At 49.8% G+C, this 23,979-nt stretch overlaps 4 protein-coding genes across 4 annotated transcripts in view; all 4 read right to left on the bottom strand.

The window, feature by feature from the left end:
* VOLCADRAFT_104910 (uncharacterized protein) overlaps positions 1-2,229 on the bottom strand; it is a gene marked incomplete at its 3' end in the record, with an annotated part of 6,109 nt that extends 3,880 nt beyond the window's left edge. Inside the window, exons 1-4 of the mRNA XM_002950881.1 lie at positions 2,172-2,229; positions 1,836-1,942; positions 1,394-1,500; positions 744-838 (exon numbers count right to left, since the gene is read on the bottom strand). Coding sequence (XP_002950927.1) covers positions 744-838; positions 1,394-1,500; positions 1,836-1,877 — 244 coding nt within the window. The 5' untranslated portion in view covers positions 1,878-1,942; positions 2,172-2,229. The remainder of the gene's footprint in view (positions 1-743; positions 839-1,393; positions 1,501-1,835; positions 1,943-2,171) is intronic.
* A 1,022-nt stretch (positions 2,230-3,251) lies between these two features.
* Positions 3,252-8,477, bottom strand: VOLCADRAFT_91401 (uncharacterized protein; the record flags this gene model as incomplete). Its single annotated transcript, XM_002950880.1, has 11 exons — positions 3,252-3,379; positions 4,382-4,518; positions 4,810-4,887; positions 4,963-5,043; positions 5,329-5,444; positions 5,780-5,957; positions 6,551-6,716; positions 6,902-7,002; positions 7,851-7,957; positions 8,253-8,326; positions 8,381-8,477. 11 exons carry the CDS (start codon positions 8,475-8,477, stop codon positions 3,252-3,254), a joined length of 1,263 nt encoding a protein of 420 aa, XP_002950926.1.
* A 1,938-nt stretch (positions 8,478-10,415) lies between these two features.
* On the bottom strand, positions 10,416-11,911 carry VOLCADRAFT_91400 (uncharacterized protein; the record flags this gene model as incomplete). The annotated part of the gene is made up of 3 exons (XM_002950879.1): positions 10,416-10,979; positions 11,571-11,674; positions 11,872-11,911. The coding sequence occupies 3 exons, from the start codon at positions 11,909-11,911 to the stop codon at positions 10,416-10,418; spliced, it is 708 nt and encodes a 235-aa protein (XP_002950925.1).
* A 2,102-nt stretch (positions 11,912-14,013) lies between these two features.
* VOLCADRAFT_91399 (uncharacterized protein) lies at positions 14,014-19,287 on the bottom strand (the record flags this gene model as incomplete). Its single annotated transcript, XM_002950878.1, has 7 exons — positions 14,014-14,087; positions 15,450-15,577; positions 15,824-15,904; positions 16,958-17,079; positions 17,942-18,119; positions 18,365-18,530; positions 19,236-19,287. 7 exons carry the CDS (start codon positions 19,285-19,287, stop codon positions 14,014-14,016), a joined length of 801 nt encoding a protein of 266 aa, XP_002950924.1.
* Positions 19,288-23,979: the final 4,692 nt, after the last annotated feature.

The raw sequence follows: 23,979 nt of genomic DNA, 5'->3' as shown, positions 1-23,979 counted from the left end.
TCGACGGGGGCTATCTCCCCTGGACTAGCCCAGGGAGGGAGAGGCGGAGGAGGGTAGTAGTCTCAGGAGGCTGTTTGGCGTCTTGTGGTGTGAGCTCTTTGCGCTCTTTTTTGCGTGAGGATTTTTGAGCTTGGTGACCTCCCCAGCCCGGGAAGACTCGTCGGGCTCCCGGTCGCCCAAGTCCTGGTAGCGAGCTCTCTGAGATGCTCGGTTCGTTCGGTCGGCAGGAAGAGCCCCCCAGTTGCGACTTCGTTTATGTTAGGAGACCAACGGGCATAGATCCCGTCTAGTTGGAGCGCCAAACAAGCGCTGTTGCGTGCCGGCCGTCGTTTCCCGTGCGGCCTGACCCGGGGGCGGAGTGCATGAGACTAACCAGCCGTATGCACCCGCCCCCCGCGCTGTGCTTCGGCCCTGGGCCCCCGGCTTTTCAGCCCACAGTGTAATCAACGTCATACATACATACATACATACATACATACATACATACATACATACATACATACATACATACATACATACATACATACATACATACATACATACATACATACATACATACATACATACATACATACATACATACATACATACATACATACATACATACATACATACATACATACATACATACATACATACATACATACATACATACATACATACATACATACATACATACATACATACATACATACATACATGCATACATACATACATACATACATACATACGCACACGTATACCTGTGGTTCCGTTCAGATAACCGCCAATGAGGTAGAGCTTGTTGCCGTACGTCGCTGCCGCCATGTGGTGTCCCACGAACGGACGCTGGGCCTTACTGTCGTACATCAGGAGTCGCAACGGGCGGCGGGGGAGATGAATACATAGAGAGGGGCATCCATCTCAATCATTAGTCGACCGAAGGTTGACCATAAGTAACCGGCAAAGGCAGCTAGCTACACATCTATCTACCATTACACTATGCTCTGCAAGTCTAGTTGAGGTTCCGGGTTCAAGTCCACCTGCCGACCCTTCGGTATGTGAGGGGTGTTAAATTGGGAGGTGGCCCCCCATCTTGTGGACGGTATAGGACGTGATTATAGCAATTTGCAAGCTGACCAGGAACTAAGTTGTGGCGCCGTTGATCCGCTAGATTTGGTTGGATGCTGGTGGTGAGTTGCTGAACCCAACGTATATATTACATTCTGAAGTCGGAGGGGGCGAATGGATTAGGGTGCCCCTCTCGCAGGGGAGAGCAGGGAACTGCCTCGGTAAAGGGGGCAGCTGGTGAAGCTATACCACCCTGTAACAATATCATATAACGAACCCCCCGACTCCTCTATCTATCGATCCAGAGATAAGCCCTATCTGCTGTGCATGTGCATGCACTCACATGGACCACACGTTGGCATTGATATCCAGCACCATGGTGGCCTGGGACGCTCTTCCGTCATTAATATTGAATCCCATCACTAGCAGCAGAGGCTCGCCCTTGGCGCCCTGCAAGCACGAAGACATGCATGTGTTAGCATACAAAGAACTAGTCCGCCGCCATTCGCTGATGATGATCTGCGCTCCTGGATGGCGCTTCACGCTTCCTTAGTTTTGCAAGCAGGCATATGTATGTATGTATGTATGCTAGGCAGCCGGCGACCCTGCCTGTCGTACGCGGCCCAGCCATATAGCCGCGCGCGTCCGAAAGCTGTAGATGGTATCGGCGAAGTATAGGCAGAAGTCCGAGAATCACGCTCGCTCGAGCCCAGGCGCGCTTTACTTCCTTTCCATCAGTCCGTTACTAGCGCCTCCTTCGGTTCGTTTCCTTTAAACGCACGCACCTTGAGAATGCCAGCGGACGTCTCCCCGACGGCGTACGGCATCCTGGACACATCCGTCCAGCTAACGCTCACATCTGCGGCAGCGAGGAGGGGACCCTGGCCCCAAGCTGACATAAGAGCCAGCAAACCCGGCAGTAGCAGCAGCAAGGTGTTGATGCTGGGTCTGCCGGTGCTCAAGTTTAGTCGGTGATAACGATGAGCAGTAGTTGTTAACGTCATTGCTTCTACGGATTGATAACTTATGTAGTATCACGGGCGAGATTGATTGGCGCCTGTTTGTAGGCTAGCGCTTAATTGCTGAAAATTAGATTTGGGTTACCTTTTTATACGTCTTACTTGGATTACTTGAAAAAACACGACATCATGTGCTTTGCTCGTATGCCTCGTGCTCGCGCTGCCTCGTATGACTGTGCTAGTAGCTAGGTGGCAGCTGCCTGTGCTGTTTGCGGAACAGTCCCAGATCAAGTTTTACAGGCAGCAGTTGGTGCTGTCTTGGATGAGTCATACAGTAGCACACACAGGCAGGCGTACTGAAAGGAAGTTCCTAAGTGCATACAGACCATGCCTGAGATGGAATATGTGTGCGGCAGTGCATTCATAACTGCTGGTAAGATCATACAAATAATAGTATAATATGTCGCATCTTGCAGCTATCTTGCTTATTACTTAACATAACCGTGACAGGTGATAGTCAGCCAGCTTAGCTTCATCATCAGCTTTACATACGCATGTACAGAAGCCATATATTCCTATGGAACACGGCAGCAGGTGCGCGTGATTTTGCGCCTGACTCTTAATTTTGACGCTTGACTCAAAATACAAGGTGCAAGCAATAACACGTTTTTCGCATGTGCGAGATAGGAGGGGTGTGCCAGGTAAGGGCCAGGGCTTCGTGGGTGTGATGCTCTCCCCCGCTCCCCTTCCTTGCCAAGACACGCGTGTGCCTGTAACACCAGGCAAAGAGTACTCAGGGAGATGCCAAGGGAGCTGAACGCTTCTTACAGGGTCTCACAGACCTCCGATAGAAAGCCAACCACAGCTAGGTAGGGGGCCCTCGGCCATAGTAGTCACACGTCCCACCCCCTCGGAAGCCAAGTTCCCTCTCGTACTGCTTACTAAGCAGTAGCCCGTGAGCCTCCGCAGGCTGGGCATTCACAAAAGACATGCAGCTCATCCACAACCGCTCCGCAGTCTAATGATCATTTGATCCTGGATGGGATCCTTAAAGGTAGGCCTCGGGTGTATCCCCTAGGATTTTTAATGTTTTTCCTTCTTACACTTTATTATCGAAGATAGTTTACACAGATAAAAGAATGATCCCAGCTGCAGCCATGCAGTAGTTACAAATTGTTGTATCACGTCTTATCGCAGGAAAAGAACCGATCGGCGGATGTCAATCCCGTGATACCCAGGATACTACACAAATGTAAGATAGGGCAGCAGTAGTTGGACGCGCAGTTTACGGCAGCCAGAAGGGCCGACAGTAAAGTTATGCAGACCCTTGATGAGTACGGTCGTGCTCAAACGCAGGTCACGATGAGCTGCTGCGTTTGAGTAGCCGCCACATGATCAACAGGGTGGCGGGATCACGATACAGCCAGGCGTCAGAACCGCGCATAGGTCCGCCCAATTGCAAGCGTCAACTTGACACGTCATTGAATGTGCGTCGACAACTGCATGTATGTATGTATGTATGTATGTATGTGGGTCATGCACATCGAGAGCGTCTCGCGCCTCGCTGAGCGAGATGATTGCGCAACGTCCGATGAAGTGCTTGCGACTGGCAGTGGCCAAGAAGATTTCTTAGCAAGGCCGATCAAGACGCCATCAGCAGGGATGGTTTGTGCGCGGCCGTTTGGCCTACCTGTCGCGATTTACAGCAGGCCTAGGCCTAGGCCTGGATGACGCCGATAGATTAGATCCCTATCTCTCATTAAGCGACTACGCCCGTTATTGGATCTCCCTGATGAACAACACATTCGCCATATCCCTCATAAACACAAGTAAACTGATTGATTTGATTACGTCGCCATAATGCTTCCATTAACGGATGCTAGCATGCCAGCCGGGCCCCACCCGCATGCCTAATTCATACACAGAATATCATCACACCATTCTCATTAATCAGGACATATTTGCACATATAATACCTCCGTCAATCGAAAGCATATTATTAAAGCATATGAACCGTACCTCCCTATCGACCTATCACGGTGGAAACCATTAGCTAGCAGACGGACATGCATCATGCACGTACAAAACTAATTATCATCATTCATGCACATGTGTACACGGTTTGGGATCCGAGCGACTTGCTTGTTTGTGACCCAAAGCATCTGGGAATGCTTTTTGCGTGGCTGTGCTAGCAGGGGAGTTTCACTCTCAAAAAAACTACATCCGCGTGTGCGTAAAGCATGGACGTATGCCCTTCATTTTCGGCCTTCACCCCAGCTATCTAGCTCGCTTCCCGTCAGCCATACATCGTCACACAACTTCCATGTATGTGCATAGATGTTCCTCGCTATAATTCTGCTTGATACCCCCACCGCACACGAACACCACGTCGCCTGTGCCGCCGGGGTTTCCGCCCTTGGGTCTTGGACCTACCACCGGGAAGGCGCCATGACGTCCAACAGACATACCCGGCAGACCCCTGTCCCACGTGTTGGTGCGGGGGTTGTACCTGAAACGGAACGCAGGTGCAACGGCGTGCGTGCGGTACAGAGTCTTAGGCCATTTGCCGCGGTGAACCTGACTTACTATCATTACCGAGCACAAGCTTGTGGTCGATAATGATGGAACCGTTAGAATATAAGCCTTCCGTTTAGCAATAGTACGAGACAGCAGTGCATTACGGAAGTACGAGGTATGGTGATGCGTTATTTATATTAAGTATTAATTAGCCCTTCGGCTAATATGCGTGTCTGTGTTGCATGGTCGTGTGTTACATGGTCGTGGGGTGCGTTCCCTGTACCTGCAAACCGCCCATGTGGGCGACAGGGTGTGAGCAGCAATCATGGCAGGTACGCGGCTGCTGTATAAACCCGTAGCACTGTAGACATGGACACAGCAGAGTATGGGCGCAGTACGTAGTTACTTGACGAGCTCAGTTCACTAGTTCACAGACCTGTCAATGCGATAGAAGACGCCCAGCGAAGTAAGAGTGAGCTTGTTGTTTGGACATCTGCCCATCCACGTCCGGCTACACCTTCATTTGCGCAGCAGCAGGCAGCAGCAGCAATCAAGGCATATGTTAGTGTTTAAAAGTGATCCACACTAATCACCCTATGTAGGTATCTGGACGGACTGCGAGCGAGGTGGCACAGTGTGTACTAACTAGTATGTATGGCCCGAGGGGGCAGGCAGGCGGCAGGTGTGTGTCCGCAGCAGCAGTCGGCGGCCACACACATGCATGCACGATTGATGTATGAGACTGATCACTCCTAGCTAGATGAACATCACTGCTGAAAATGAAAACGACCGTTACACTTACTTGACCTCACCACCCATGACGTAGAAGTATCCCTCGTAATAAGCGGCGCCACCCATGCCGCCACGGCCAGCTGGTGTAGCGGCAGGACCATCAGCATCCGTGTTGGATTTCCAGGTCTGCAACGGGCACCAATAATCAAGCAACCTAGTATTATACAATAGGTACGACAGACGTACAAATAATGAAAGGACGGTCGAATTTATACCATGTATGACTCGTCATGCTATACAGCACGACCGTCTGTGAAACATTTTATCGTCTGTAGACGTGGTCAACGTATAATAGCTAGAACCGACATAGAAATACATCCCGCATAGGTTCAACGTTTAGAATGTTCTATACATCGTGCAAATGGTAAATATATAAATAGGCCCGATATTAGATGGGCAATGGGCAATGCTCTCCAATCTACAGCAGACGGGTCCCATACCGCTGCATGCATGGTACTCACGTCGCTTTCGGGGTCGTAGATTTGCGTGTAGTTCACGGGATTAGTAGACGTGCCCGCTATGCTGTCGCGCCCGGCAAACACGTAAAACAGCTTGCCGTCCGTGGCAGCGGAGGCGTGGTGTACGGCGTAAGGCATGTAGGCCATGGGCAACCACGTGTTGGACGGCACGTGGAATTTCCTGTATTCAGTGTGCAGGCACATGCATCATACATACATACTTGCTTATCGTGGTCATACGTATACGTACGGCACAGACTGTTAACATGAGTGAGGGTATGCTCGTTCTTATGATTAAATTTATTGCAAAAGACCCACAACGGACTTGCATTATTGGCATACTGTTGCGCGCGTCCTGTATGTATAGAAAGAAGTACAGAGCGCATCATCACGCTTGGTGATGATCAGCTTACTAGTACTAGTACTATTAGTACTATTAGTACTATTAGTACTATTAGTACTATTAGTACTATTAGTACTATTAGTACTATTAGTACTATTAGTACTATTAGTACTATTAGTACTATTAGTACTATTAGTTCGTCAGCAACCAAAAGGTCACGCATGCATGCGGTCTTCGTTCCTGCCTTCGCATTCATGATCCGGGATGAGTGATGAGGCCTGCCGGCTCTCTTTATATTAGATCCGATATAAAATAAACCCACGCAAGCAGGAGGCTCTGAAAGTGGGAAGCAGGATGCTGGGGACGCTCGAAGTAGTGCCATCATTCAAAACTTATCAAGCAAGCTGTTCTCTCACTCCACATACACTTACGCGCACTTATCAATCGGTTTGCCGGATCGTTCATTGCCCTCATCGAGGCCTCCGCAGTAGTAGATGGTGTCCCCAATGGCCTCGGCAACGGCAGCGCCAGTCTTGAATGGCGGTTTCGGCCCGACGGCCCATTTGTCTTCTACGGGATCGTAGATTTGCATATTCTCTACAGGGCGGGGCAGAAATAGGATGCGATCAGACGTGCTCAGCGGATACATAGCTAGATACGTTCTATCCGCCCCTCGGAATGCGCTGACGACAAAGCCGGTCACAAAACCACATGCGTGCAGTGGCGGCTAATTAGACGCACATTCCACACAAACATACATACATACATACGCACACGTATACCTGTGGTTCCGTTCAGATAACCGCCAATGAGGTAGAGCTTGTTGCCGTACGTCGCTGCCGCCATGTGGTGTCCCACGAACGGACGCTGGGCCTTACTGCAGCTCAGGAGTCGCAACGGGCGGCGGGGGAGATGAATACATAGAGAGGGTCAATCGTTAGTCGACCGAAAGTCGACCATAAGTAACCGGCAAAGGCAACTAACTATGAATCTACCTAGCTATTATAGACACTATGCTCTGCAGATCCTTCTAGACGACACTCCCATGGTGATTACTTTTCACACAGGGCTGTAAATGCACGGCTGTACACACATGCATACACATAACAATAACACACACATACTTGCGAGCTGACCAGGAACTAAGTTGAGGCGCCGTTGATCCGCTAGATTTGGTTGGATGCTGGTGGTGAATTGCTGAACCCAACGAATACATTCTGAAGTCGGATGGGGTGAACGGATTAGGGTGCCCCTCTCGCAGGGGAGAGCAGGGAACTGCCTCGGGAAAGGGGGCCGCTGGTGAAGCTTAACCACCCTGTAACGACATACATAACAATGCCCCCGGACGTTCCGAGATCGAGACCCGTCAGGCTCGGAAAAGTCCTGATGGTGGATCCTAATCCCTGGATGATGGTGACCTGGGATATAGTTGTCTCACGATCTGACAAAGCATGAAGTTGGGCCGCTGTCGACCCGGCAGATTCCGTTGGTGGCCGGTGGTGGGTTCGGCCGAACCGGTGAACCGCGGAACCTTAGTGACCCACTGAGAATTGGCTAGGGTGACTGGATGAGGGTGCCCCGAAGTACCGGGGACGGCAGAGTCTGCCGGGTAGCGGCCGCAGGGTGAAGATATGAGCCCCTTGTCCCACACATCATATAACGAACCGCCCGACTCCTCTATCTATCGATCCACGGATAAGCCCTATCTGCTGTGCATGTGCATTCACTCACACGGACCACACGTTGGCATCGATATCCAGCACCATGGTGGCCTTCGTCGCGTTTTTCTCGATATGATGGAAACCCATCACTAGCAGCAGAGGCTCGCCCTTGGCGCCCTGCAAGCACGAAGACATGCATGTGGTTAGCATAGTCCGTCGCCATTCGCTGATGATGATCTGCGCTCCTGGATGGCGCTTCACGCTTCCTTAGTTTTGCAAGCAGGCATATGTATGTATGTATGTATGCTAGGCAGCCGGCGACCCTGCCTGTCGTACGCGGCCCAGCCATATAGCGACGGATTAAGTAGCCATAGGCAGAAGTCCTAGGATTGCGGTCGCTCGAGCCCAAGCGCGCTTTGATTCCTTTTCTGAGTTCATTCGCGCTGTGTTCGTTTTACTAAAACGCACGCACCTTGAGAATGGCAGCGGACGACTCCCCGATGGCATACGGCATGCTTGCCACATCCGTCCAGCTTACATTCACATCTGCGGCAGCGAGGAGGGGACCCTGGCCGCAAGCTGACATAAGAGCCAGCACACCCGACAGCAGCAGTAGCAGCAGGGGGCTGCTGCCGGGTCTGCAGGTGCTCAAGGTCAGCAGTCCGCGACAACGATGAGCGGCAGCTGTAAGCGCCATTGCTTCACCGGGGTGATGACTTAAAAAGATCTCGGGCGAGCTTGATTGGGGCCCTGATCTGGTGGGCTAGCGCTCGCCTAGCGGTGCACGCAGAGAACCTAGAGCACGCCCTAGGCTTGATGGCGGTGTAAGTGTGGCAAGAACGCGGAGTCCGTCTATTCGGGACACTGTAGTTACAAATATCCACTGTTTATACTTCACAGCTTTTTATTACCCTTTTATATGCATGTCTTAATAGTTAACGTTGGATTTGTAGACAGGACATGCCTTGGGCGTTGCCTCTGATTGTAGACACGACATGCCTTGGGCGTTGCCTCCTGTGGCATTGTCCGAAATCGAGGCAAGCTGCACAGGCAAGCAGCTGCTGGTACTTTCTGTTATATCACGATCTTTTCAGGAAAGAACCAATCGGTGGATGCAGATCCCGTGATATATAATACCCAGGATATTACACTTCCTTGGAGGAGGAGGAGGAGTCACACAATCGGCCCACCTACCGTGCATGATACAAGGAGGCGTATTGAAATAAAGGTCTTCGGTACTGAACAGCAAGGAAGGTCTCCCCACGCTGATGCTGGCTAATGCATACAGACCTTGCCTTAGCCTATAGATGGAGCGTGCGTGCGCCGCGTGCGGCAGTGCGTTCTTACTTCTGGTAGGTGCAGAAAAGTAATAAGCAGTTGTATATCGTATCTTACAGCATCCATCTTCTCACATATCACAAACGTGACAGCGGGTCAAGCCAGTACAATTACTGAAACCGCCGCTGCACCAAAACGTTTGCTGCGGGTCATACAGCGGCGGTCACGACTTTACAACGGCCGTACCATGAATTACATTGTAAGACCAGAGACATACCTCCATGTCATAACGCTTCATCTTAGCCTAGCTATTAAAAATGCGCTATTGCAACATGCCGGAATTATTAACCCGCCAGTAGGGGGCCCAGTAGCTAGGGGTTCCAGTAGGGGCCTCACTTAGGGGATGTCGACCCCCACGCACGCCCACGACGACAACAATATCTCTCGTAATTCACCAACCACACGTCCAGCCTCACCGTTCCCGCCTGTAGCAAGCTGTTTCAAGCTTGTACGGGGCCAAGCAAGCTGGTAGCTTAGCTCTTTTGCACACCAGTAAGTGGCATTATTATCTCCGCGCACACTCTGCTGGCCGCATGAACATTTTTGGCTTAAAATTTAGTTGACATGTGCTCAAACGTAATGCATCACACCGACACGCGCCGATATAAACACAAGCAAGAGCTGTGAACGCAGCACCCAATAAACACCAGCTGGTGATAGCTATTAGTTCAAGGTGTGCCAATAAAGCACCGGACATATCTGCGCCCTTTCGGCCCTCATGCACAACGGGGGAGACCTGTACACCTACCTGACGAGGTTCGTTTATTACATGCTTCCAAGCATCATTACGTGCACAGTCCACCATCTCCACTAATTGTCGTCCTGTAGCAGCCGGTACACAGTACGGCGCTATAAATTCGCGCGTAGCGCGACCACCAGCATCTCGAGGGGCCTTTTCAGCGGCCAGCTGCTACACGTCCTAATTTGGCTTAGCCACAGATTCTGCTGCTTGGGAGAAGACGTGTTGGCATGTGCATGGCTGGTTGGAAACCAAGCACACATGCAGTTATTACGTAGTAATACTGGAGCGCCCCATACTGTTGTAGAATATAATAAGCATCAGTTACTCACGCGAACCCCTGTCGGCACGTAACCCAGTTAACAGTCATACCAGCTGCTGCAGGGAGGGAATCTGCGTGGTAGAAGGCAAATATAGAAGGCTACACTGTCCATGTGGCTGGTGCAATTGGTCTTGGTGTAGCAGCGGTTGTACATACATGGTACAGCACACGTACATACATATTGTCTGGAAGTATGCGCTGAGGTGCTCCGCCAGCATCTTGAGAGGCATTTTAATTCAGTACTCAGATATCCTTATTCGCATTGAAGCATCAGCACAAAAGATGCGTGAACGGCACAGGTCGATGCATTGCGATTCTCCCATAGGGCCGTACGAATGAAGTGACACTGCTGCGCGGATGTCTGGAGAAGCTGTGCAATTCCGATTCTCCGTCATCGCAAGCTTCAACCAGTCGCTCAGCGTCCACGATGCTTCAAGTAGGCTTTCCGTCGCCACACATGCAGCTGGGTCGTACACCACTGCACCGGTCATACGGAAAGTGGTGTCATTGCAAGCGGTGACCTGAAGGGGTGACGAAAAGATGAGCTGGGCTTGCGCCGCCACCTTCATTAGGTTAGCAGAAATGATGTCCGCAAGATTGCTGCAGTTGATATCACGGCCAAACTGACGGTCAGGTTTTGGGATTTCGGGTGCGGCTGGCTTCAATCTCATGAACACGTAAATGTTGGTAACAGGAGGTGGTGAGGAAGGTAACGAAGGCGGGGGTTGCTGTTGGGGCAGAGGAGGCTTTGGGATCAGCGGCCTGCTGGGCGACTGGACGGGTGGTGGGGAAGGGAGTGGCTGGCGAGGTGAGGGGGATGGGCGAGGTGAGGGGGGTGGGCGAGGTGAGGGGGGTGGACGGGGAGGCGATGGAGAGCGTGTAGGCGGTGGCGATTTGCGCGGTGGAGAGATGTCAGGGATGACTCCCTGGAGTCCCCGGCGGTTGGCGAGGTTGGCGGTTGCTGCTGCGTGGGATGCTACAGATGCACCATGGGTACTGCGCATGCGGCTCTCCAGTGTCTCCGCCGACATAGCAGACTCTGCAGGCGCATTATTTGCAAAACTGGTTAACATGGAATTGACCCATGTATGCCGGACTAGAGCCATGAAAGACGGAATGCTCATGTGTGTCAGTAGCTGCTGGCCTCATTAAAAATAAAGTTTTTCGATGGTCTATATATCGCACCCTGGTATACTAGTTTGGTACGGTCCCGATCTAATTATGTACCAGCCCACGATCTATAGAAGATAAGAAGTTCTACAGATAGACGTGCACGCCAGCAGTTTGTGACCCGCTGATCACCCTTGTCAGAGCGCACGGCAGCCGCGTATAGCTCTGAAACGTAAATTAATGAGGTATTGGTAAAATTGGTAAAATAAATATGAGCTCACGCTGCGGCGGAGCATTGCGCAACCTTGCTTTGGCAATAAAGTTTTTTTCTCCAAGTTTTCCCTACAGATAACAGCCGTTCTGTCCGCTCCAGATAACAGCTCACCTGAATATAGGAGACAGAGAAGTAACAAGAACGTGGCCATAATCCGACAAGCGCCGTGAGAAGATATGCCGACTTCGCCGCCGCTCCGCATTTTTACTGCAATAGAAAGCAGGTATGCCTACGAATGCAGCTTGGTAAATGGAGCTTTAGATGCTCGTGCCAATAAATGCTCGCCCACAGATACGGTGGGCGCCTACCTATGCAAGGAGCGAGGAGACAGCAAGGTACGGCAGCCATGTTCACCTTGTAGTACAGATACCTAATAATTCACTATTTTTTAAACAATTTAATCAAATTGATGGGATCGCATTTGCCGGGAACCTCAAAGGATGTACGTCCTCTGTTCCACTCAATTTCTATTCATGCGTACAGAATTCGCCGCTGCAGGGCCGCCGTCGCGGCACCGAGCGAGCATGTTCGTCAGTAAAAATTTCAACCACCTATGGGGGGTTTTCCACTTGGATAAAAAGTCACGGATTAAGGCTTAATCCGTCGCATATGGAAACATCGCACGGATTAGGACGGATTTGGCGGATTAAGATTGGCGGGATTAGGTACCTACGCCCGTATCTGCGCGCTTCGCGGATTAAATTTAGATTAACATGTTGTAAAATGCCCACATTCTTCATATACTAAAAGCTCAAACTCGGTGGAAAACATTTGCTACTTGGTGGGCATTAAGTATCAAATTGACAATCTCGGATTGACACGTTTTACAACGCCTCATAAAAAAAACTGCATTATAGGTTGGAAGGTTATCCCTTGTAAGGGCTGTCGGTGTTTCTAGTTTTGTGGAAGTTTTGCGCTTCTCGTTCGGCATTATGCACCACACCGTGGGTGTCGTTCAGTGCTGCAAGGCCTTCATTTTGATACTGGATAGTCTTTTAAATGTTCAACAACGCTCGTTTTTGTATTGTATGCACGGAATGGCAAATGTTGTACTTCAATTCGTTCCTTAACCCGGCGTATGAAACATTCCTTCGTGGATTACCGGCGGATTGGCGTGGATTAATTATAAACATACCTTAATCGGTGACTTTTAATCCAAGTGGAAACACCCCCATAATAACTTCCAACTTGAAACTTATCCGGGCTGCCGGAGATATTATTCGTAACACGTCTGGATATTAAAAAACTTAATCATGACGAAAACGGCGTGGAGTTGCTGCTCATATGTGCGTGTCCGCCGCCATTTTTGAAAGTCGGTACAGCTTTACCCTTGGACAACTGCAGTCTCTGAGTATCCTCCTAGGAAAATCACATAATATGACTTCAAATAAACAGTTCCTGATGACTGCGCTGACGCTGGTCTCGCCGCTACATTTGTCATGACAATTGGGCGAGCCAGACCGGCGGCGAGGGTGGCATTTCGATCGTCAGCTCTAGCCATTCTCGGATCTCCGACCCCTCTATATCTTGTAAATACTGCACAAATGAAATGAAATAATACAAAAAAACCGATTTGACCCATCAGTTTAAATTTAATCATACTTATTATCTGCTCATCGCAATTACGCTTGGCGCGGTTCACTGCGAGTGATGGGCGGGCGCATGACGCAGTGTTTTTTGAAAATTTTCACCGAAGGGTAATTTTTTAGTGACCAAGTGGTTACTGTGGGGGTTTTCCTAGGTAACCACCTTACGAAAGATTTTCCCCATCGAGCATGCTGAACAGGAGCTCCCTAGAACCATGCATTCAAAGATCCGACTTCACTTGAAGAAATTTTTATGAACAAGCCGTCTGAGCAAGCTTTCTCAACTTTGACTCTATGTACGGCGACCCGTTCCCGAGCCGAGCTCAGTGAAGCATCACTGCTCCCACCCAAGCGTCAAAAACGTTTTTCAGTTGTGGGTGTGTATGGTTGTTACAGTGGGCTCCAGACTCACGAAGAGTAGAGCCATTGGGCCAGCTGGCCGTGCACTGCACTAGAGACTAATATACAAATTAGACAATCACCCAGATGATACAACTAACAGGCAATTAGACAGTCAAACCGCCGTAAGAGGGTGCCAGTGGATACGGACATCCCCATGCCGCCGAGCGACTCTTGGACGGTGATGATAGACCCTGCCAGTTTTAGTGACCTGAAAGACAACTAGGAGAAGAGTTGCCTGACACCGCCGTTAATCCGGCAGATTCCGCTAAATGCCGGCAGTGGGTGCTGATTCCGCTAAAGTAACTGCTGACTTCACAGCATGAAGGTGCCCCTGAAACATCGGGGAAGCTTGGTACCTAGGGATTGCCAGGTTAATGGCCGCGGGCGAAGCAATACACCCCTTCTTCACGAAATCATAAATAGCTGCACTTTGCTATTTAAATAGATTGTTGGAACGGGCACCTACTTGAGTATGTGGTGGACCAGCATCACTAGGGCGACTAGGCCGGCAAAGTCAGAGGGCGTAATGTTACCAGCTGCAGGGCGACCGACATCGTCCCCTCAACAACCTAGGATTGCTAGCTAGTTAGCATTATTATAATAAGCAAGCAAGCGACACATGCAGTTTTTGGGCGGGAACGAATGCTGGAGCTGCATGCGACGACAGCATGCATTAGTTTATCCGGAACATTATCACGTTTGTGCGTTGTTACACCTTGTAATATTACGTTATAAGACTTTATAACGTAACGAGTAATTAATTACTCCATCTGTCTCGAAAGATGTGACACCGCGACACATTACGTACGAGTCGGGCGGGGCCCCAAGGACCAGTTGAAGAAAGATAGATAACATATACTAACACGAAGAATAATATATCATTTCGCGTAACACACAGAAAACTATCAACTACCCAGGCTGCTGGTATACCAGTAGTCTGGGTCGTCTGCGTACATGTGCCGTACATGTGCCGTACGTATGGCGCAGCAGCGTGCCTGCTGCTTGAGAACCTCGTTCACCAGATAAACACTGTGAATCGATAAGGTTCGCCAACTTCAGCTGCTGGTCAATACATTGTTACGTGTATATATCACCAGCCAGTATTATATCCAGCATGGTAAATAATTTAGAGGAACTCGAACCATTACCATCTACATCATTTGCCGCCGAACAACTTCATCACGCGTGGTGAACGCGTGGAAAGAGCAAAACACATGCTGCTAGGCTAGGAGGCTAACCTAGCTACCCATGCAAACAAACAACTCGACACTCCGCCACCCAAGAACCGCCGCATTCATATAAAACGGATGTTCGGGTGACTGGATGAGGAGGGATCCTAGAAGGCAGGACCAACCGCCTTGGACTTGCAGTTCCTATGGCGTAGTACAGTGTGGTAATGGTGGATGGTGCTGTATGGTGATGATTCGTAGAAATGACGATGTGTTCAAGTGGCCCAGATCTAGAAGCCTCCCACTCCGTTAAAAGGCTATTAGGCTATATATTAAGCCGAACTAATTTCGTACATCAATCATCCACTCATATTAACGTACGGCAGCGGATCCGTGCATGAACTAATAACGAAATAGTTTAGCGGCCCCACGCCGCACCAAGTACATGGGTCAAAGCGAGCCCAACAAACAGCATCGAATCGACCAGAGACATACCCGGCTGGACTCTGCTGCAAAAGAACGACTTAAGGAATCATAAATGATAGAAGCCGTTTGCACGAGGTGCAGTAGGCAGGCACGCATGGCAGCAGCAGCAGCAGCAGCAGCTAGATATCCGTCTAGTCAGGAGTTTCTGCTGCGTCACGAAGTTGATGATGGACTGCTGGAGGGGTTAATTTATAATAGCATATGAGCAAATGTTGGAGTCACCGTATCCAGCTTGGAGCCCACCGCCGCATACATACACCGCGGGGCCGCCCCCCGCGCTCCTTGGCGCTGTCCCCAGAACGGGGTAGAAGCCATGGCGGGGCACATTCATCGGGAAAACTCGATCCCATGTATCTGTAGCTGGGGTATACCTGCACGTGATGACCCACAGACCGGAAGAGATCAAGGAAAGCGAAAGTTGGGAGCTATGGGAGATACATGGGAGCTACACATCATGCAGACACGGTGTAAGGTATGGCGGGACCGTGTAACATGGCAGACACATACACACACAGCCCGCCGTGAAGGCACGATGTCTCTCCGAGGACTTTCCCTTCATTCGTTGTTAAAACTTTCATCTTGATTTTTTGATTTCTGCACGCGCGGGGCGAACCTACCTGTCAACTCGGTTAAAAACGCCGGTAGACGTGAGCCCGATGGTCGAATTGGGACATCTGCCAAGTACAGTCCCTCTGCAGCTGTACGCACACGTAATAAAACGAAACGGTGACGAGGTCAGAAATACGCAACATCAACTTCGAGATGCATTTAGCATCGCAATTATAGTTTTTGATAATAATTGCGAGTGATTCTCGATGCATGGGATCCCGAAAGAGCGGTTGTACGTTTTGTCAAATAAAACAAATATAATAATAATAATAATAATAATAATAATAATAATAAGAATAAGAATAAGAATAAGAATAAGAATAAGAATAAGAATAAGAATAAGAATAAGAATAAGAATAAGAATAAGAATAAGAATAAGAATAAGAATAAGAATAAGAATAAGAATAAGAATAAGAATAAGAATAAGAATAAGAATAAGAATAAGAATAAGAATAAGAATAAGAATAAGAATAAGAATAAGAATAAGAATAAGAGTAAGAATAAGAATAAGAATAAGAATAAGAATAAGAATGATATATATATTATAATATATATAATATAATAATAATTTAACAAAAATAAAAATTGTAATAGTAGTAATAGTGATAGCAATAGTAATAACAGTAATACTAATACTAATAACAGTAATTATAGCAATATTAATAATAGTGGTAACAACAATAGCAACTATAAAAAATAATGATAACAATAAGCCCCCGTTAGCACTTTGGCATGTTTAATATGAGCCTTTTGAAGCCAAACGAGAAAAAGATGGGCGGCGGAGTGTTAACCGAATGGTTGTACTTCTATCGTCTAATGCTGCTGAGATGCTGCATGATTTTCATCTCACATACATTTATATAACGCATTGCACGATGGCAACCTGTTTTACATACATACATACATACATACATACATGCAAATCATCAGCCTATTTATAAGCGCTACGATAAAAGTTTGGCAACCTTATTACTAAGCTCGCCCGCACGTAGACAGCAAGTAATGGTGCGCACAAGGGATGATGTGTCACGCATATTTGATATTTAATAATGTGACCCGCCGTAGTGGTCACTAATAATAACTCAGTGGGGCCCCTGGGGGATCGATCCCGCAACTAGTGATTGGGACATGAACGTACGTACCTGACTTCACCACCGAAAAAGTAAAGGCTGCCGTACATAGAGATGCCAGGACCCATTCCACCGCGCCCGTACGGCATCGCCTTGGGCCCTCCGGTTAGCTGCTGGCCGCTGGAACGCCACGTCTGCATGCATGCGAGTAAAGATAGCAGCCACATGATAATTGAACAGATACACAACGCACATATACACCTTTGATCGTAAGGTGGATATTGGTTTGGTGACCTCGTCCCTACTACCACTGCTACGTAAATGTCTTATCATTTCGTTGCTTTGGTTCGTTGGGCTCGCGCAGAACCTAACTCATTATGTGTAGGTCTGCGCCTGTTTCACTATAATAATAATTAGTTGACAAAGGTGAACATAGCCGGCCAGCAGGCAGTAATGGACATGCAGACATCAAGAACGAACCTTTCAATCTATCTATCCTAATATACGGCGGGCGGCTGGCAGAGATTAAGGTCTGACTTCTGCTCCCGGAGTGTCCGGGTTCAAATTCGCCTGCCGACCTCTCGGGTGTGTGAGAGGTGTCGAAATGGGAGGTGGCCCCCCATCTAATGGACGGTGTAGGACGTGATAATATCAACTTGCGAGCTGACCAGGAACTAAGTTGAGGCGCCGTTGATCCGCTAGATTTGGTTGGATGCTGGTGGTAAGTTGCTGAACCCAACGAATACATTCTGAAGTCGGATGGGGTGAACGGATTAGGGTGCCCCTCTCGCAGGGGAGAGCAGGGAACTGCCTCGGGAAAGGGGGCCGCTGGTGAAGCTATACCACCCTGTAACAGCATACATACGTATAGATCCCAGCTGCTGCTGCGGAAGTTTCCAGACACGCCCTCCACGTCTTACGTTGCCCATCATTCATTTTCCTATATATTTATTACTCACGCACCTACATATGCGCGACACTATTGAACTATTTACAGTGTGATGCTAAAAATCTTATTTTGTTATTTCCAGATGAAACACAGCCCACCGCGCGTACCTTAGTTTCGGGATTGTAAATCTGCGTGAAGGCAACCGGAGAATCAACGCTGTTCTTGCTGACGTTACGGCCACCGACAACGTAGACAAAGTTGCCGTCGGTGACCATAGACGCGTGGTGTACGGCATACGGCATGGGTGGGATGCTCGACCAGGTTCCCATAGGAATGTTGAACACCCTAGATGGTACGATGGGCGAGCAGTACAAGCAAGCCGACGGATGTCGTTTTATTGTTAGGAAACGCGCTGGTAAATTATCCGCGCGCAGCTCTGCTGATCAGGCAGCCTACCCCTGTTGCCATGAGCGATGCAAGCTAACGGAAAACCTGACGATGCAAGCTAACGGAAAACCTGACGATGCAAGCTAACGGAAAACCTAACAAAAGCCATAAGCAGCAGTGGCACGCGAGCCCTTTGCACTTACGCGCAGGTCGGAACGACCGGCCCCGACTTCTGGTTGCCGTCCCGCAGTCCGCCGCAGTAGTAAATGGAACCGCGCAGCACAGTCGCACAGGCGGCGCCGGCCTTATGCTCGGGATTCGGGCCGTAGCTCCAGCTGCTGGTGAGAGGGTTGTAGATCTGCATTCGGCCTGCGTGGTGTACGTATGTACGTACGTACGTATAATCGCAAATAATCCTTCTTAATACGGCCAATAAGCAAGCGATACGGCTGTACGTACATTAATACCGATATCTGCTAAATATTATTTACGGCTTCAGGAGCCCGACCGAGCGAGCGAGAGAGCAACACTTATGGAAAGATCGCCGAGCAGCCGTCACTGGGTTATTCATCACACGCCGTCGCTGCGCCCGTCCCGCGTGAGCAGATCTAGCTATCTGCAACCCAACCCAGCCATTACCTAGCAATCAATACATCGCAACCTTCTTACTTTCAGAACCGTTCAAGAAACCGCCGATGAGGTACAGTCTGTTGCCGTACGTCACCGCCGCCATGTGATTTCCGAAATTCAACCGATTGGCTCCCCTGCTTGGGTGCGTTCGCACATGCATGCGCACCGAGCAAAAACGCGGGTACACGCGCGCGCGCGTGTGTGTGTGTGTGTGTGTGTGGGTGGGTGTGGGTGGGTGGGTGTGTGTATACGTGTGTGAATATATTTGCATTTTGATGGGATCACGCACACGGGGCATGCATGGCTTAGGTGCGTCTGTAGGTCGCCGGTACACGTACACACACTCAGTGCAGCACGCACAGCTGACCACTACTGCCGCCGGTCATCGCAATCCCGCAACGCATGTACATAACCCAGTTCTCTGTCCACCCCCATGGCCCCCACCTTGACCAGGTGTTTCTATCGACGTCAAGGACCATGGTGGCGGTGGTGGCATTGAAGCTGGAGTTGTGGTGGCCGACCACGACCAACAGGGGCTCGTTCTGCGGGCCCTGCGGAGGATATGTATGTATGTATGTATGTACATGGACACCCAGTGTGGGTGCGTGTATATATGTGGGCGGATCGGCGTCAATGTATGAATGCTATAATAATTGGCCGTGCTAGGGTGTACGTATTTATGTATACGTATGTGTGTATGTAGACACGATCTAACGGATAACGGAAGTCACAGCCGAGTAGTCAGCGAGCACCTGGATTTATCCTACTTCACTCCTTACGATTGCTTGTTCAGGAGCAAGCGGGTATGCATGCAAACTCGCGCACTGACCCGCAGGAAGCCGGCGGAGGTTTCAGCAACGGGCCATGGTAAGTTCGTCACATTTGTCCAGGACAGCGTGGAACCCGTTCCTGTTGCTGCTGCTAGGAGAGGAGGGCTGCTGCTGCTGCTGCTGCTGCTGCTGCTGCTGCTGCTGCCAGGCGTGATGATGAGCAGAGCCAGCAGAAGCAGAGTCGCAGTCGGTGTTGTCGCCAGCGGAGGCGACGACGACGGGAATGAGGCTGCAGCAGCCGTACTAGTAGTCCACTGAGGCTTGGCCATCAGCGATCCCGCGGTATCGGCGCACTTACGCCGCTCGGCAACTGTTGCCGTGTTTGCAATCCCACCAGGCATGATATCGTCCCGCTAGCAGCAGCAGGTCGGTGTATTGCCCTTCCTCAGCGCAGAGCGAGGGATACTTTATGTGTTACGTTCAAAATCGTCGTGGTCCGTTCCTGAAACGAATACGCTTTTCTTTATTGACGACGCTGTATGTGGTGCACAAGTCAGGGTTTATTACTCTCACTGTAGACTAGGGGTGGTGGTGTTGTTTGTCCGTCAATATATCAGCATTTTACAAACTAATCAATCTGCGGGAAATCCTAATTTATGTAAATGCCGTAATGTGATGGCATGTACAGATGTCTACAGCAGCAGCTTCCTGCGCAGCTTCTTGGACGAAGGTTAGGTTGTTGCACCCTAGGCAAGCATTCTAGGCATTATATGCCTATGCATGTGCATTACCCTCTACCTACTACGACCAAGCACCAGTCGGGCAGCCGCTCCATGACAGCCAATCTATGCCATAGACGCCTGCAGCCGTTACTATACCACGACTTTGGAAAAGTAACGATCGGCGGATGCAGATCCCGTGATTTGCCCGACAGACGGATAGATACTACAACATCCTAGAATGCCACAACCGAATTAACCGAAGGCAAAACGAAGTGACCCCCTCATTTTGTTGACCCGCCCCGCCCCGCCCCGCCCTGCACTGCGATGAAACTCAGGTTGTGGACACCCGCGGAAACCCTAGTTGTAGCGCCAGATCTGGATCCAGATCTACGCCTGTTCCTCAATCCATATCCGCTAGGCTGCTTGGCTGCTGTCATTAGCATCAGCATCAGCATCAGCAGCAGAATTTTTGTGTTAATTTTAGCTTTCCAACCCGGCTCCCTGCAAACTGCTGCCGCGGGCGAGCTTGTGCTGCTGTCTGTCTGTCTGCCTCATCAGCATGTCGTCATCTGCTGCGGCCTGCAGCTTCGTTTCGTTAGTTTCGTTCGAGGCAAGCTGTAGGTTTGTCCGAGGCAGGCAGGCAGGCAGACAGACAGACAGGCAAGCAGGCACGCAGGCGGACAGACAGACAGACAGACAGACAGACAGGCACGCAGGCAGGCAGACAGACAGACAGGCAAGCCTGCCTCGAACGGTTGGCGGAAGTTGGTCGAGGTGCCAGCAGCAGCAGCAGCAGCAGCAGTAGCAGCAGCCTCCAACATAGGCAGTTGCTTGCTGCAGGCACTGGCAGCAGGAAGCTGACATTCATTACACATACACTCACCAGCCATCTCTTGGTTCGATATTCGCCGCAGCCGCATGCTGCGATTATAACAATAATAAGGGTGCAGCGGTGACAAAGGATAAAGAAAGGACGACGATAAACAATCTCCTTTTGTTGGTTGCTAGCAATGCTAATTGATAAATAATAATAAAGTGCAGAGGTCAACCCGTCTTTCTGTGGATAGATGCACGGTGTGAATGCCCACACATGAATAGCATATGTAGCGATTATTAGGCGCTGTCATGACGTGCATTCCGGTTCCAAGTTCCAACCAACCATCCGAGGATTACTATGGCTGCTGCGCGGCAATGATGAATGCCCCGGGGCTGCCGGGCCCCGTCCTCATAATATCTTATGATGGAATGTATCGATAGCGCGAAAATGAACATTTACAACGTTTGATGGAATTCACATGTACAGATATACAATTTACAATTGATGCGTGTCGGTAGAGCGATCTTCGTGTCAACTAGACACACATGCATACACACGGTTGATGGACGGTGGTGAGCTGGGATAAAGTTAATTTGCGAGCCGACCAGGAATGGAGTTGGGCCGCCGTCGATCCGGCAGATTCCGTTGGATGCTGGTGGTGGGTGCGGAACCTGAGCGATCCACTGAGAAGTTGACTAGGGTGACTGGATGAGGGTGCCCCGAAATACCGGGGAAGGCAGGGTTTCGCAGGGTAGCTGCCACGGGTGAAGATATACCCCGAGCGATCTTCATGTCAACTAGACATACATACACACGCACACATACACACGCACACATACACATGCACAAATACACACGCACACATACACACACATACACACGCACGCATACACACGCACACACAACAGTACAGGTCGAGCCGAGCAGCTTAGTACATACACCAACCAAGGATACGCATCGCAAACGACAAACAAGATATCTGTGGCTCATCGATGAGCCACAGTGGTGACAGCAATGATAAAACGTGTGTCTAAAACGTGTGTCCGCATGTCACCTGTATGTACGTCAGGTGTCCCCTCCCGCCCTGCACTCCAAAGCACGTTCACGGGTACATACGTCGTACATACGTCGTACATACGTCGTACAGTGCTGCTGCAGTTGCCCATCCATCTCTGTCATCTACATACATACCCACACTTGCCCACCCAAGGGCACAACAAACAAGTAAACAATGAAATTAAACACCGATTCACAAACACGCATGAGAAGGTGAGAATGCATGCATGCATGCGCGCCTGTCCTATTAAACAACGCCTGGGTGCGCCGACTAAACATTCTACAAATGCACGCGCTATTACATACCGCACACATGTGCCGCGGCCCTCTATCTGTCCATCCATCTATCTATCTATCTATCTATCTATCTATCTATCTATCTATCTATCTATCTGTCTATCTATCTATCTATCTATCCCTCTATCTGTCTATCCTTCCATCCATCCATCCATCCATCCATCCATCCATCTATCCATCCATCCATCTATCTATCTATCTATCTATCTATCCATCCATCCATCTATCTATCTATCTATCTATCTATCTATCTATCTATCCATCCATCCATCTATCTATCCATCTATCTGTCTATCCTTCCATATGCATCCACATCACTGTTAGCGCTGCAGGCCGCCGCCGCCGCCGCCTCCTCCACCCCGCTGCCCTGCAAGCAGCTCGGCCTCCTGTGCGCGCTGCCAGCACTCTGGGAACCAGCTTCCCTTCGATACCCGGGAATCCCTTCATCTAGTTGTCGTTTCGTGCTCATTCGTGCTCATTTCATAACGAAGGGCTGAGGGGCCTTCAGAGCATATCGACGGAGTTCGGCTGAAATGGCCACTTAGCATGCAAAAGCCCTGTAATATCACCATGCCAGGGATTGTTTTAATTACTTACGACTGTATGCATTGTTCCAACGTGAGTTATCATGAATTCTGAGCTCATCCCACAATGAAGGGCTGAGGGCCCTTCAGAAGTAGTTTGGCTGAAGTGGTCGTAATTCACGGATTCCTTTATAGAAGCCTTCTGATATCGTCATGCCAGAATTGGTTTTAGTGAGAACATGACTTAGCATGATCATGCATAGTGTTTTTGGAGCTACGTTCGGCAAAACAAGTACAAACGCACAGCATCTGTTTGCAAACCTGGCTATTGAAGATAGAATAACAGCTAATAACTATGGCCCCTCCAGCTAAAACATATCCCCGTTACCTCTGCGACGGCCGCTCACCAAATTCGAATTTTCGTGTGCGTCCTGTGGACGCAATGATCAGTGTCAGTCTCGTGCATATTATCACATCACCAGACAGCAGTGCGTCCAGCTTGTTAATAATGGCAAAGAGGCCGTGGCTCCTCACGAGATGGTCGCAATTTCTCACTGTTGCGATAGATTGCCACGTACTCTGTGTGGTTTAAACTTACGACGTCCGATATGCTAGGTCCCCCCTGTCAGTACTGTCAGTACACTAGTGTAGGCGCCTCGTCTCCAGTGGCGGTGGACATGGAGTGGAGTCCGGAGTCCGCCGAAGGGCCAGGCGGAAATGCAGTGGAGCCCCGACAACCTAACAGGTGAGACCGTAGTCCATAAGGTATTTTATAGAAATGTTTCTCCTCCTTATTGCATCATCGGGTGATGTGAACACACATTGAAGAAGGGAGGAAGATAGCAAAGTTGGATATGGGGGGGAGAGAGGAGAGGGGAATGCGGGGAAGAGATAGCTGTATCCTATAGGAGGTGGGGATGCGGGGGAGAGAGGAGAGGGGGATGCGGGGCGGAGGTGGAGATGGTGGCAGTGGCGACGGTGGAGGAGGTGAAGGGGGAAGGT

This window comes from Volvox carteri (genome assembly GCF_000143455.1).
Source record: "Volvox carteri f. nagariensis unplaced genomic scaffold VOLCAscaffold_21, whole genome shotgun sequence".
Lineage (NCBI taxonomy): Eukaryota > Viridiplantae > Chlorophyta > Chlorophyceae > Chlamydomonadales > Volvocaceae > Volvox > Volvox carteri.
This window is presented reverse-complemented; position numbering and strand designations above follow the sequence as displayed.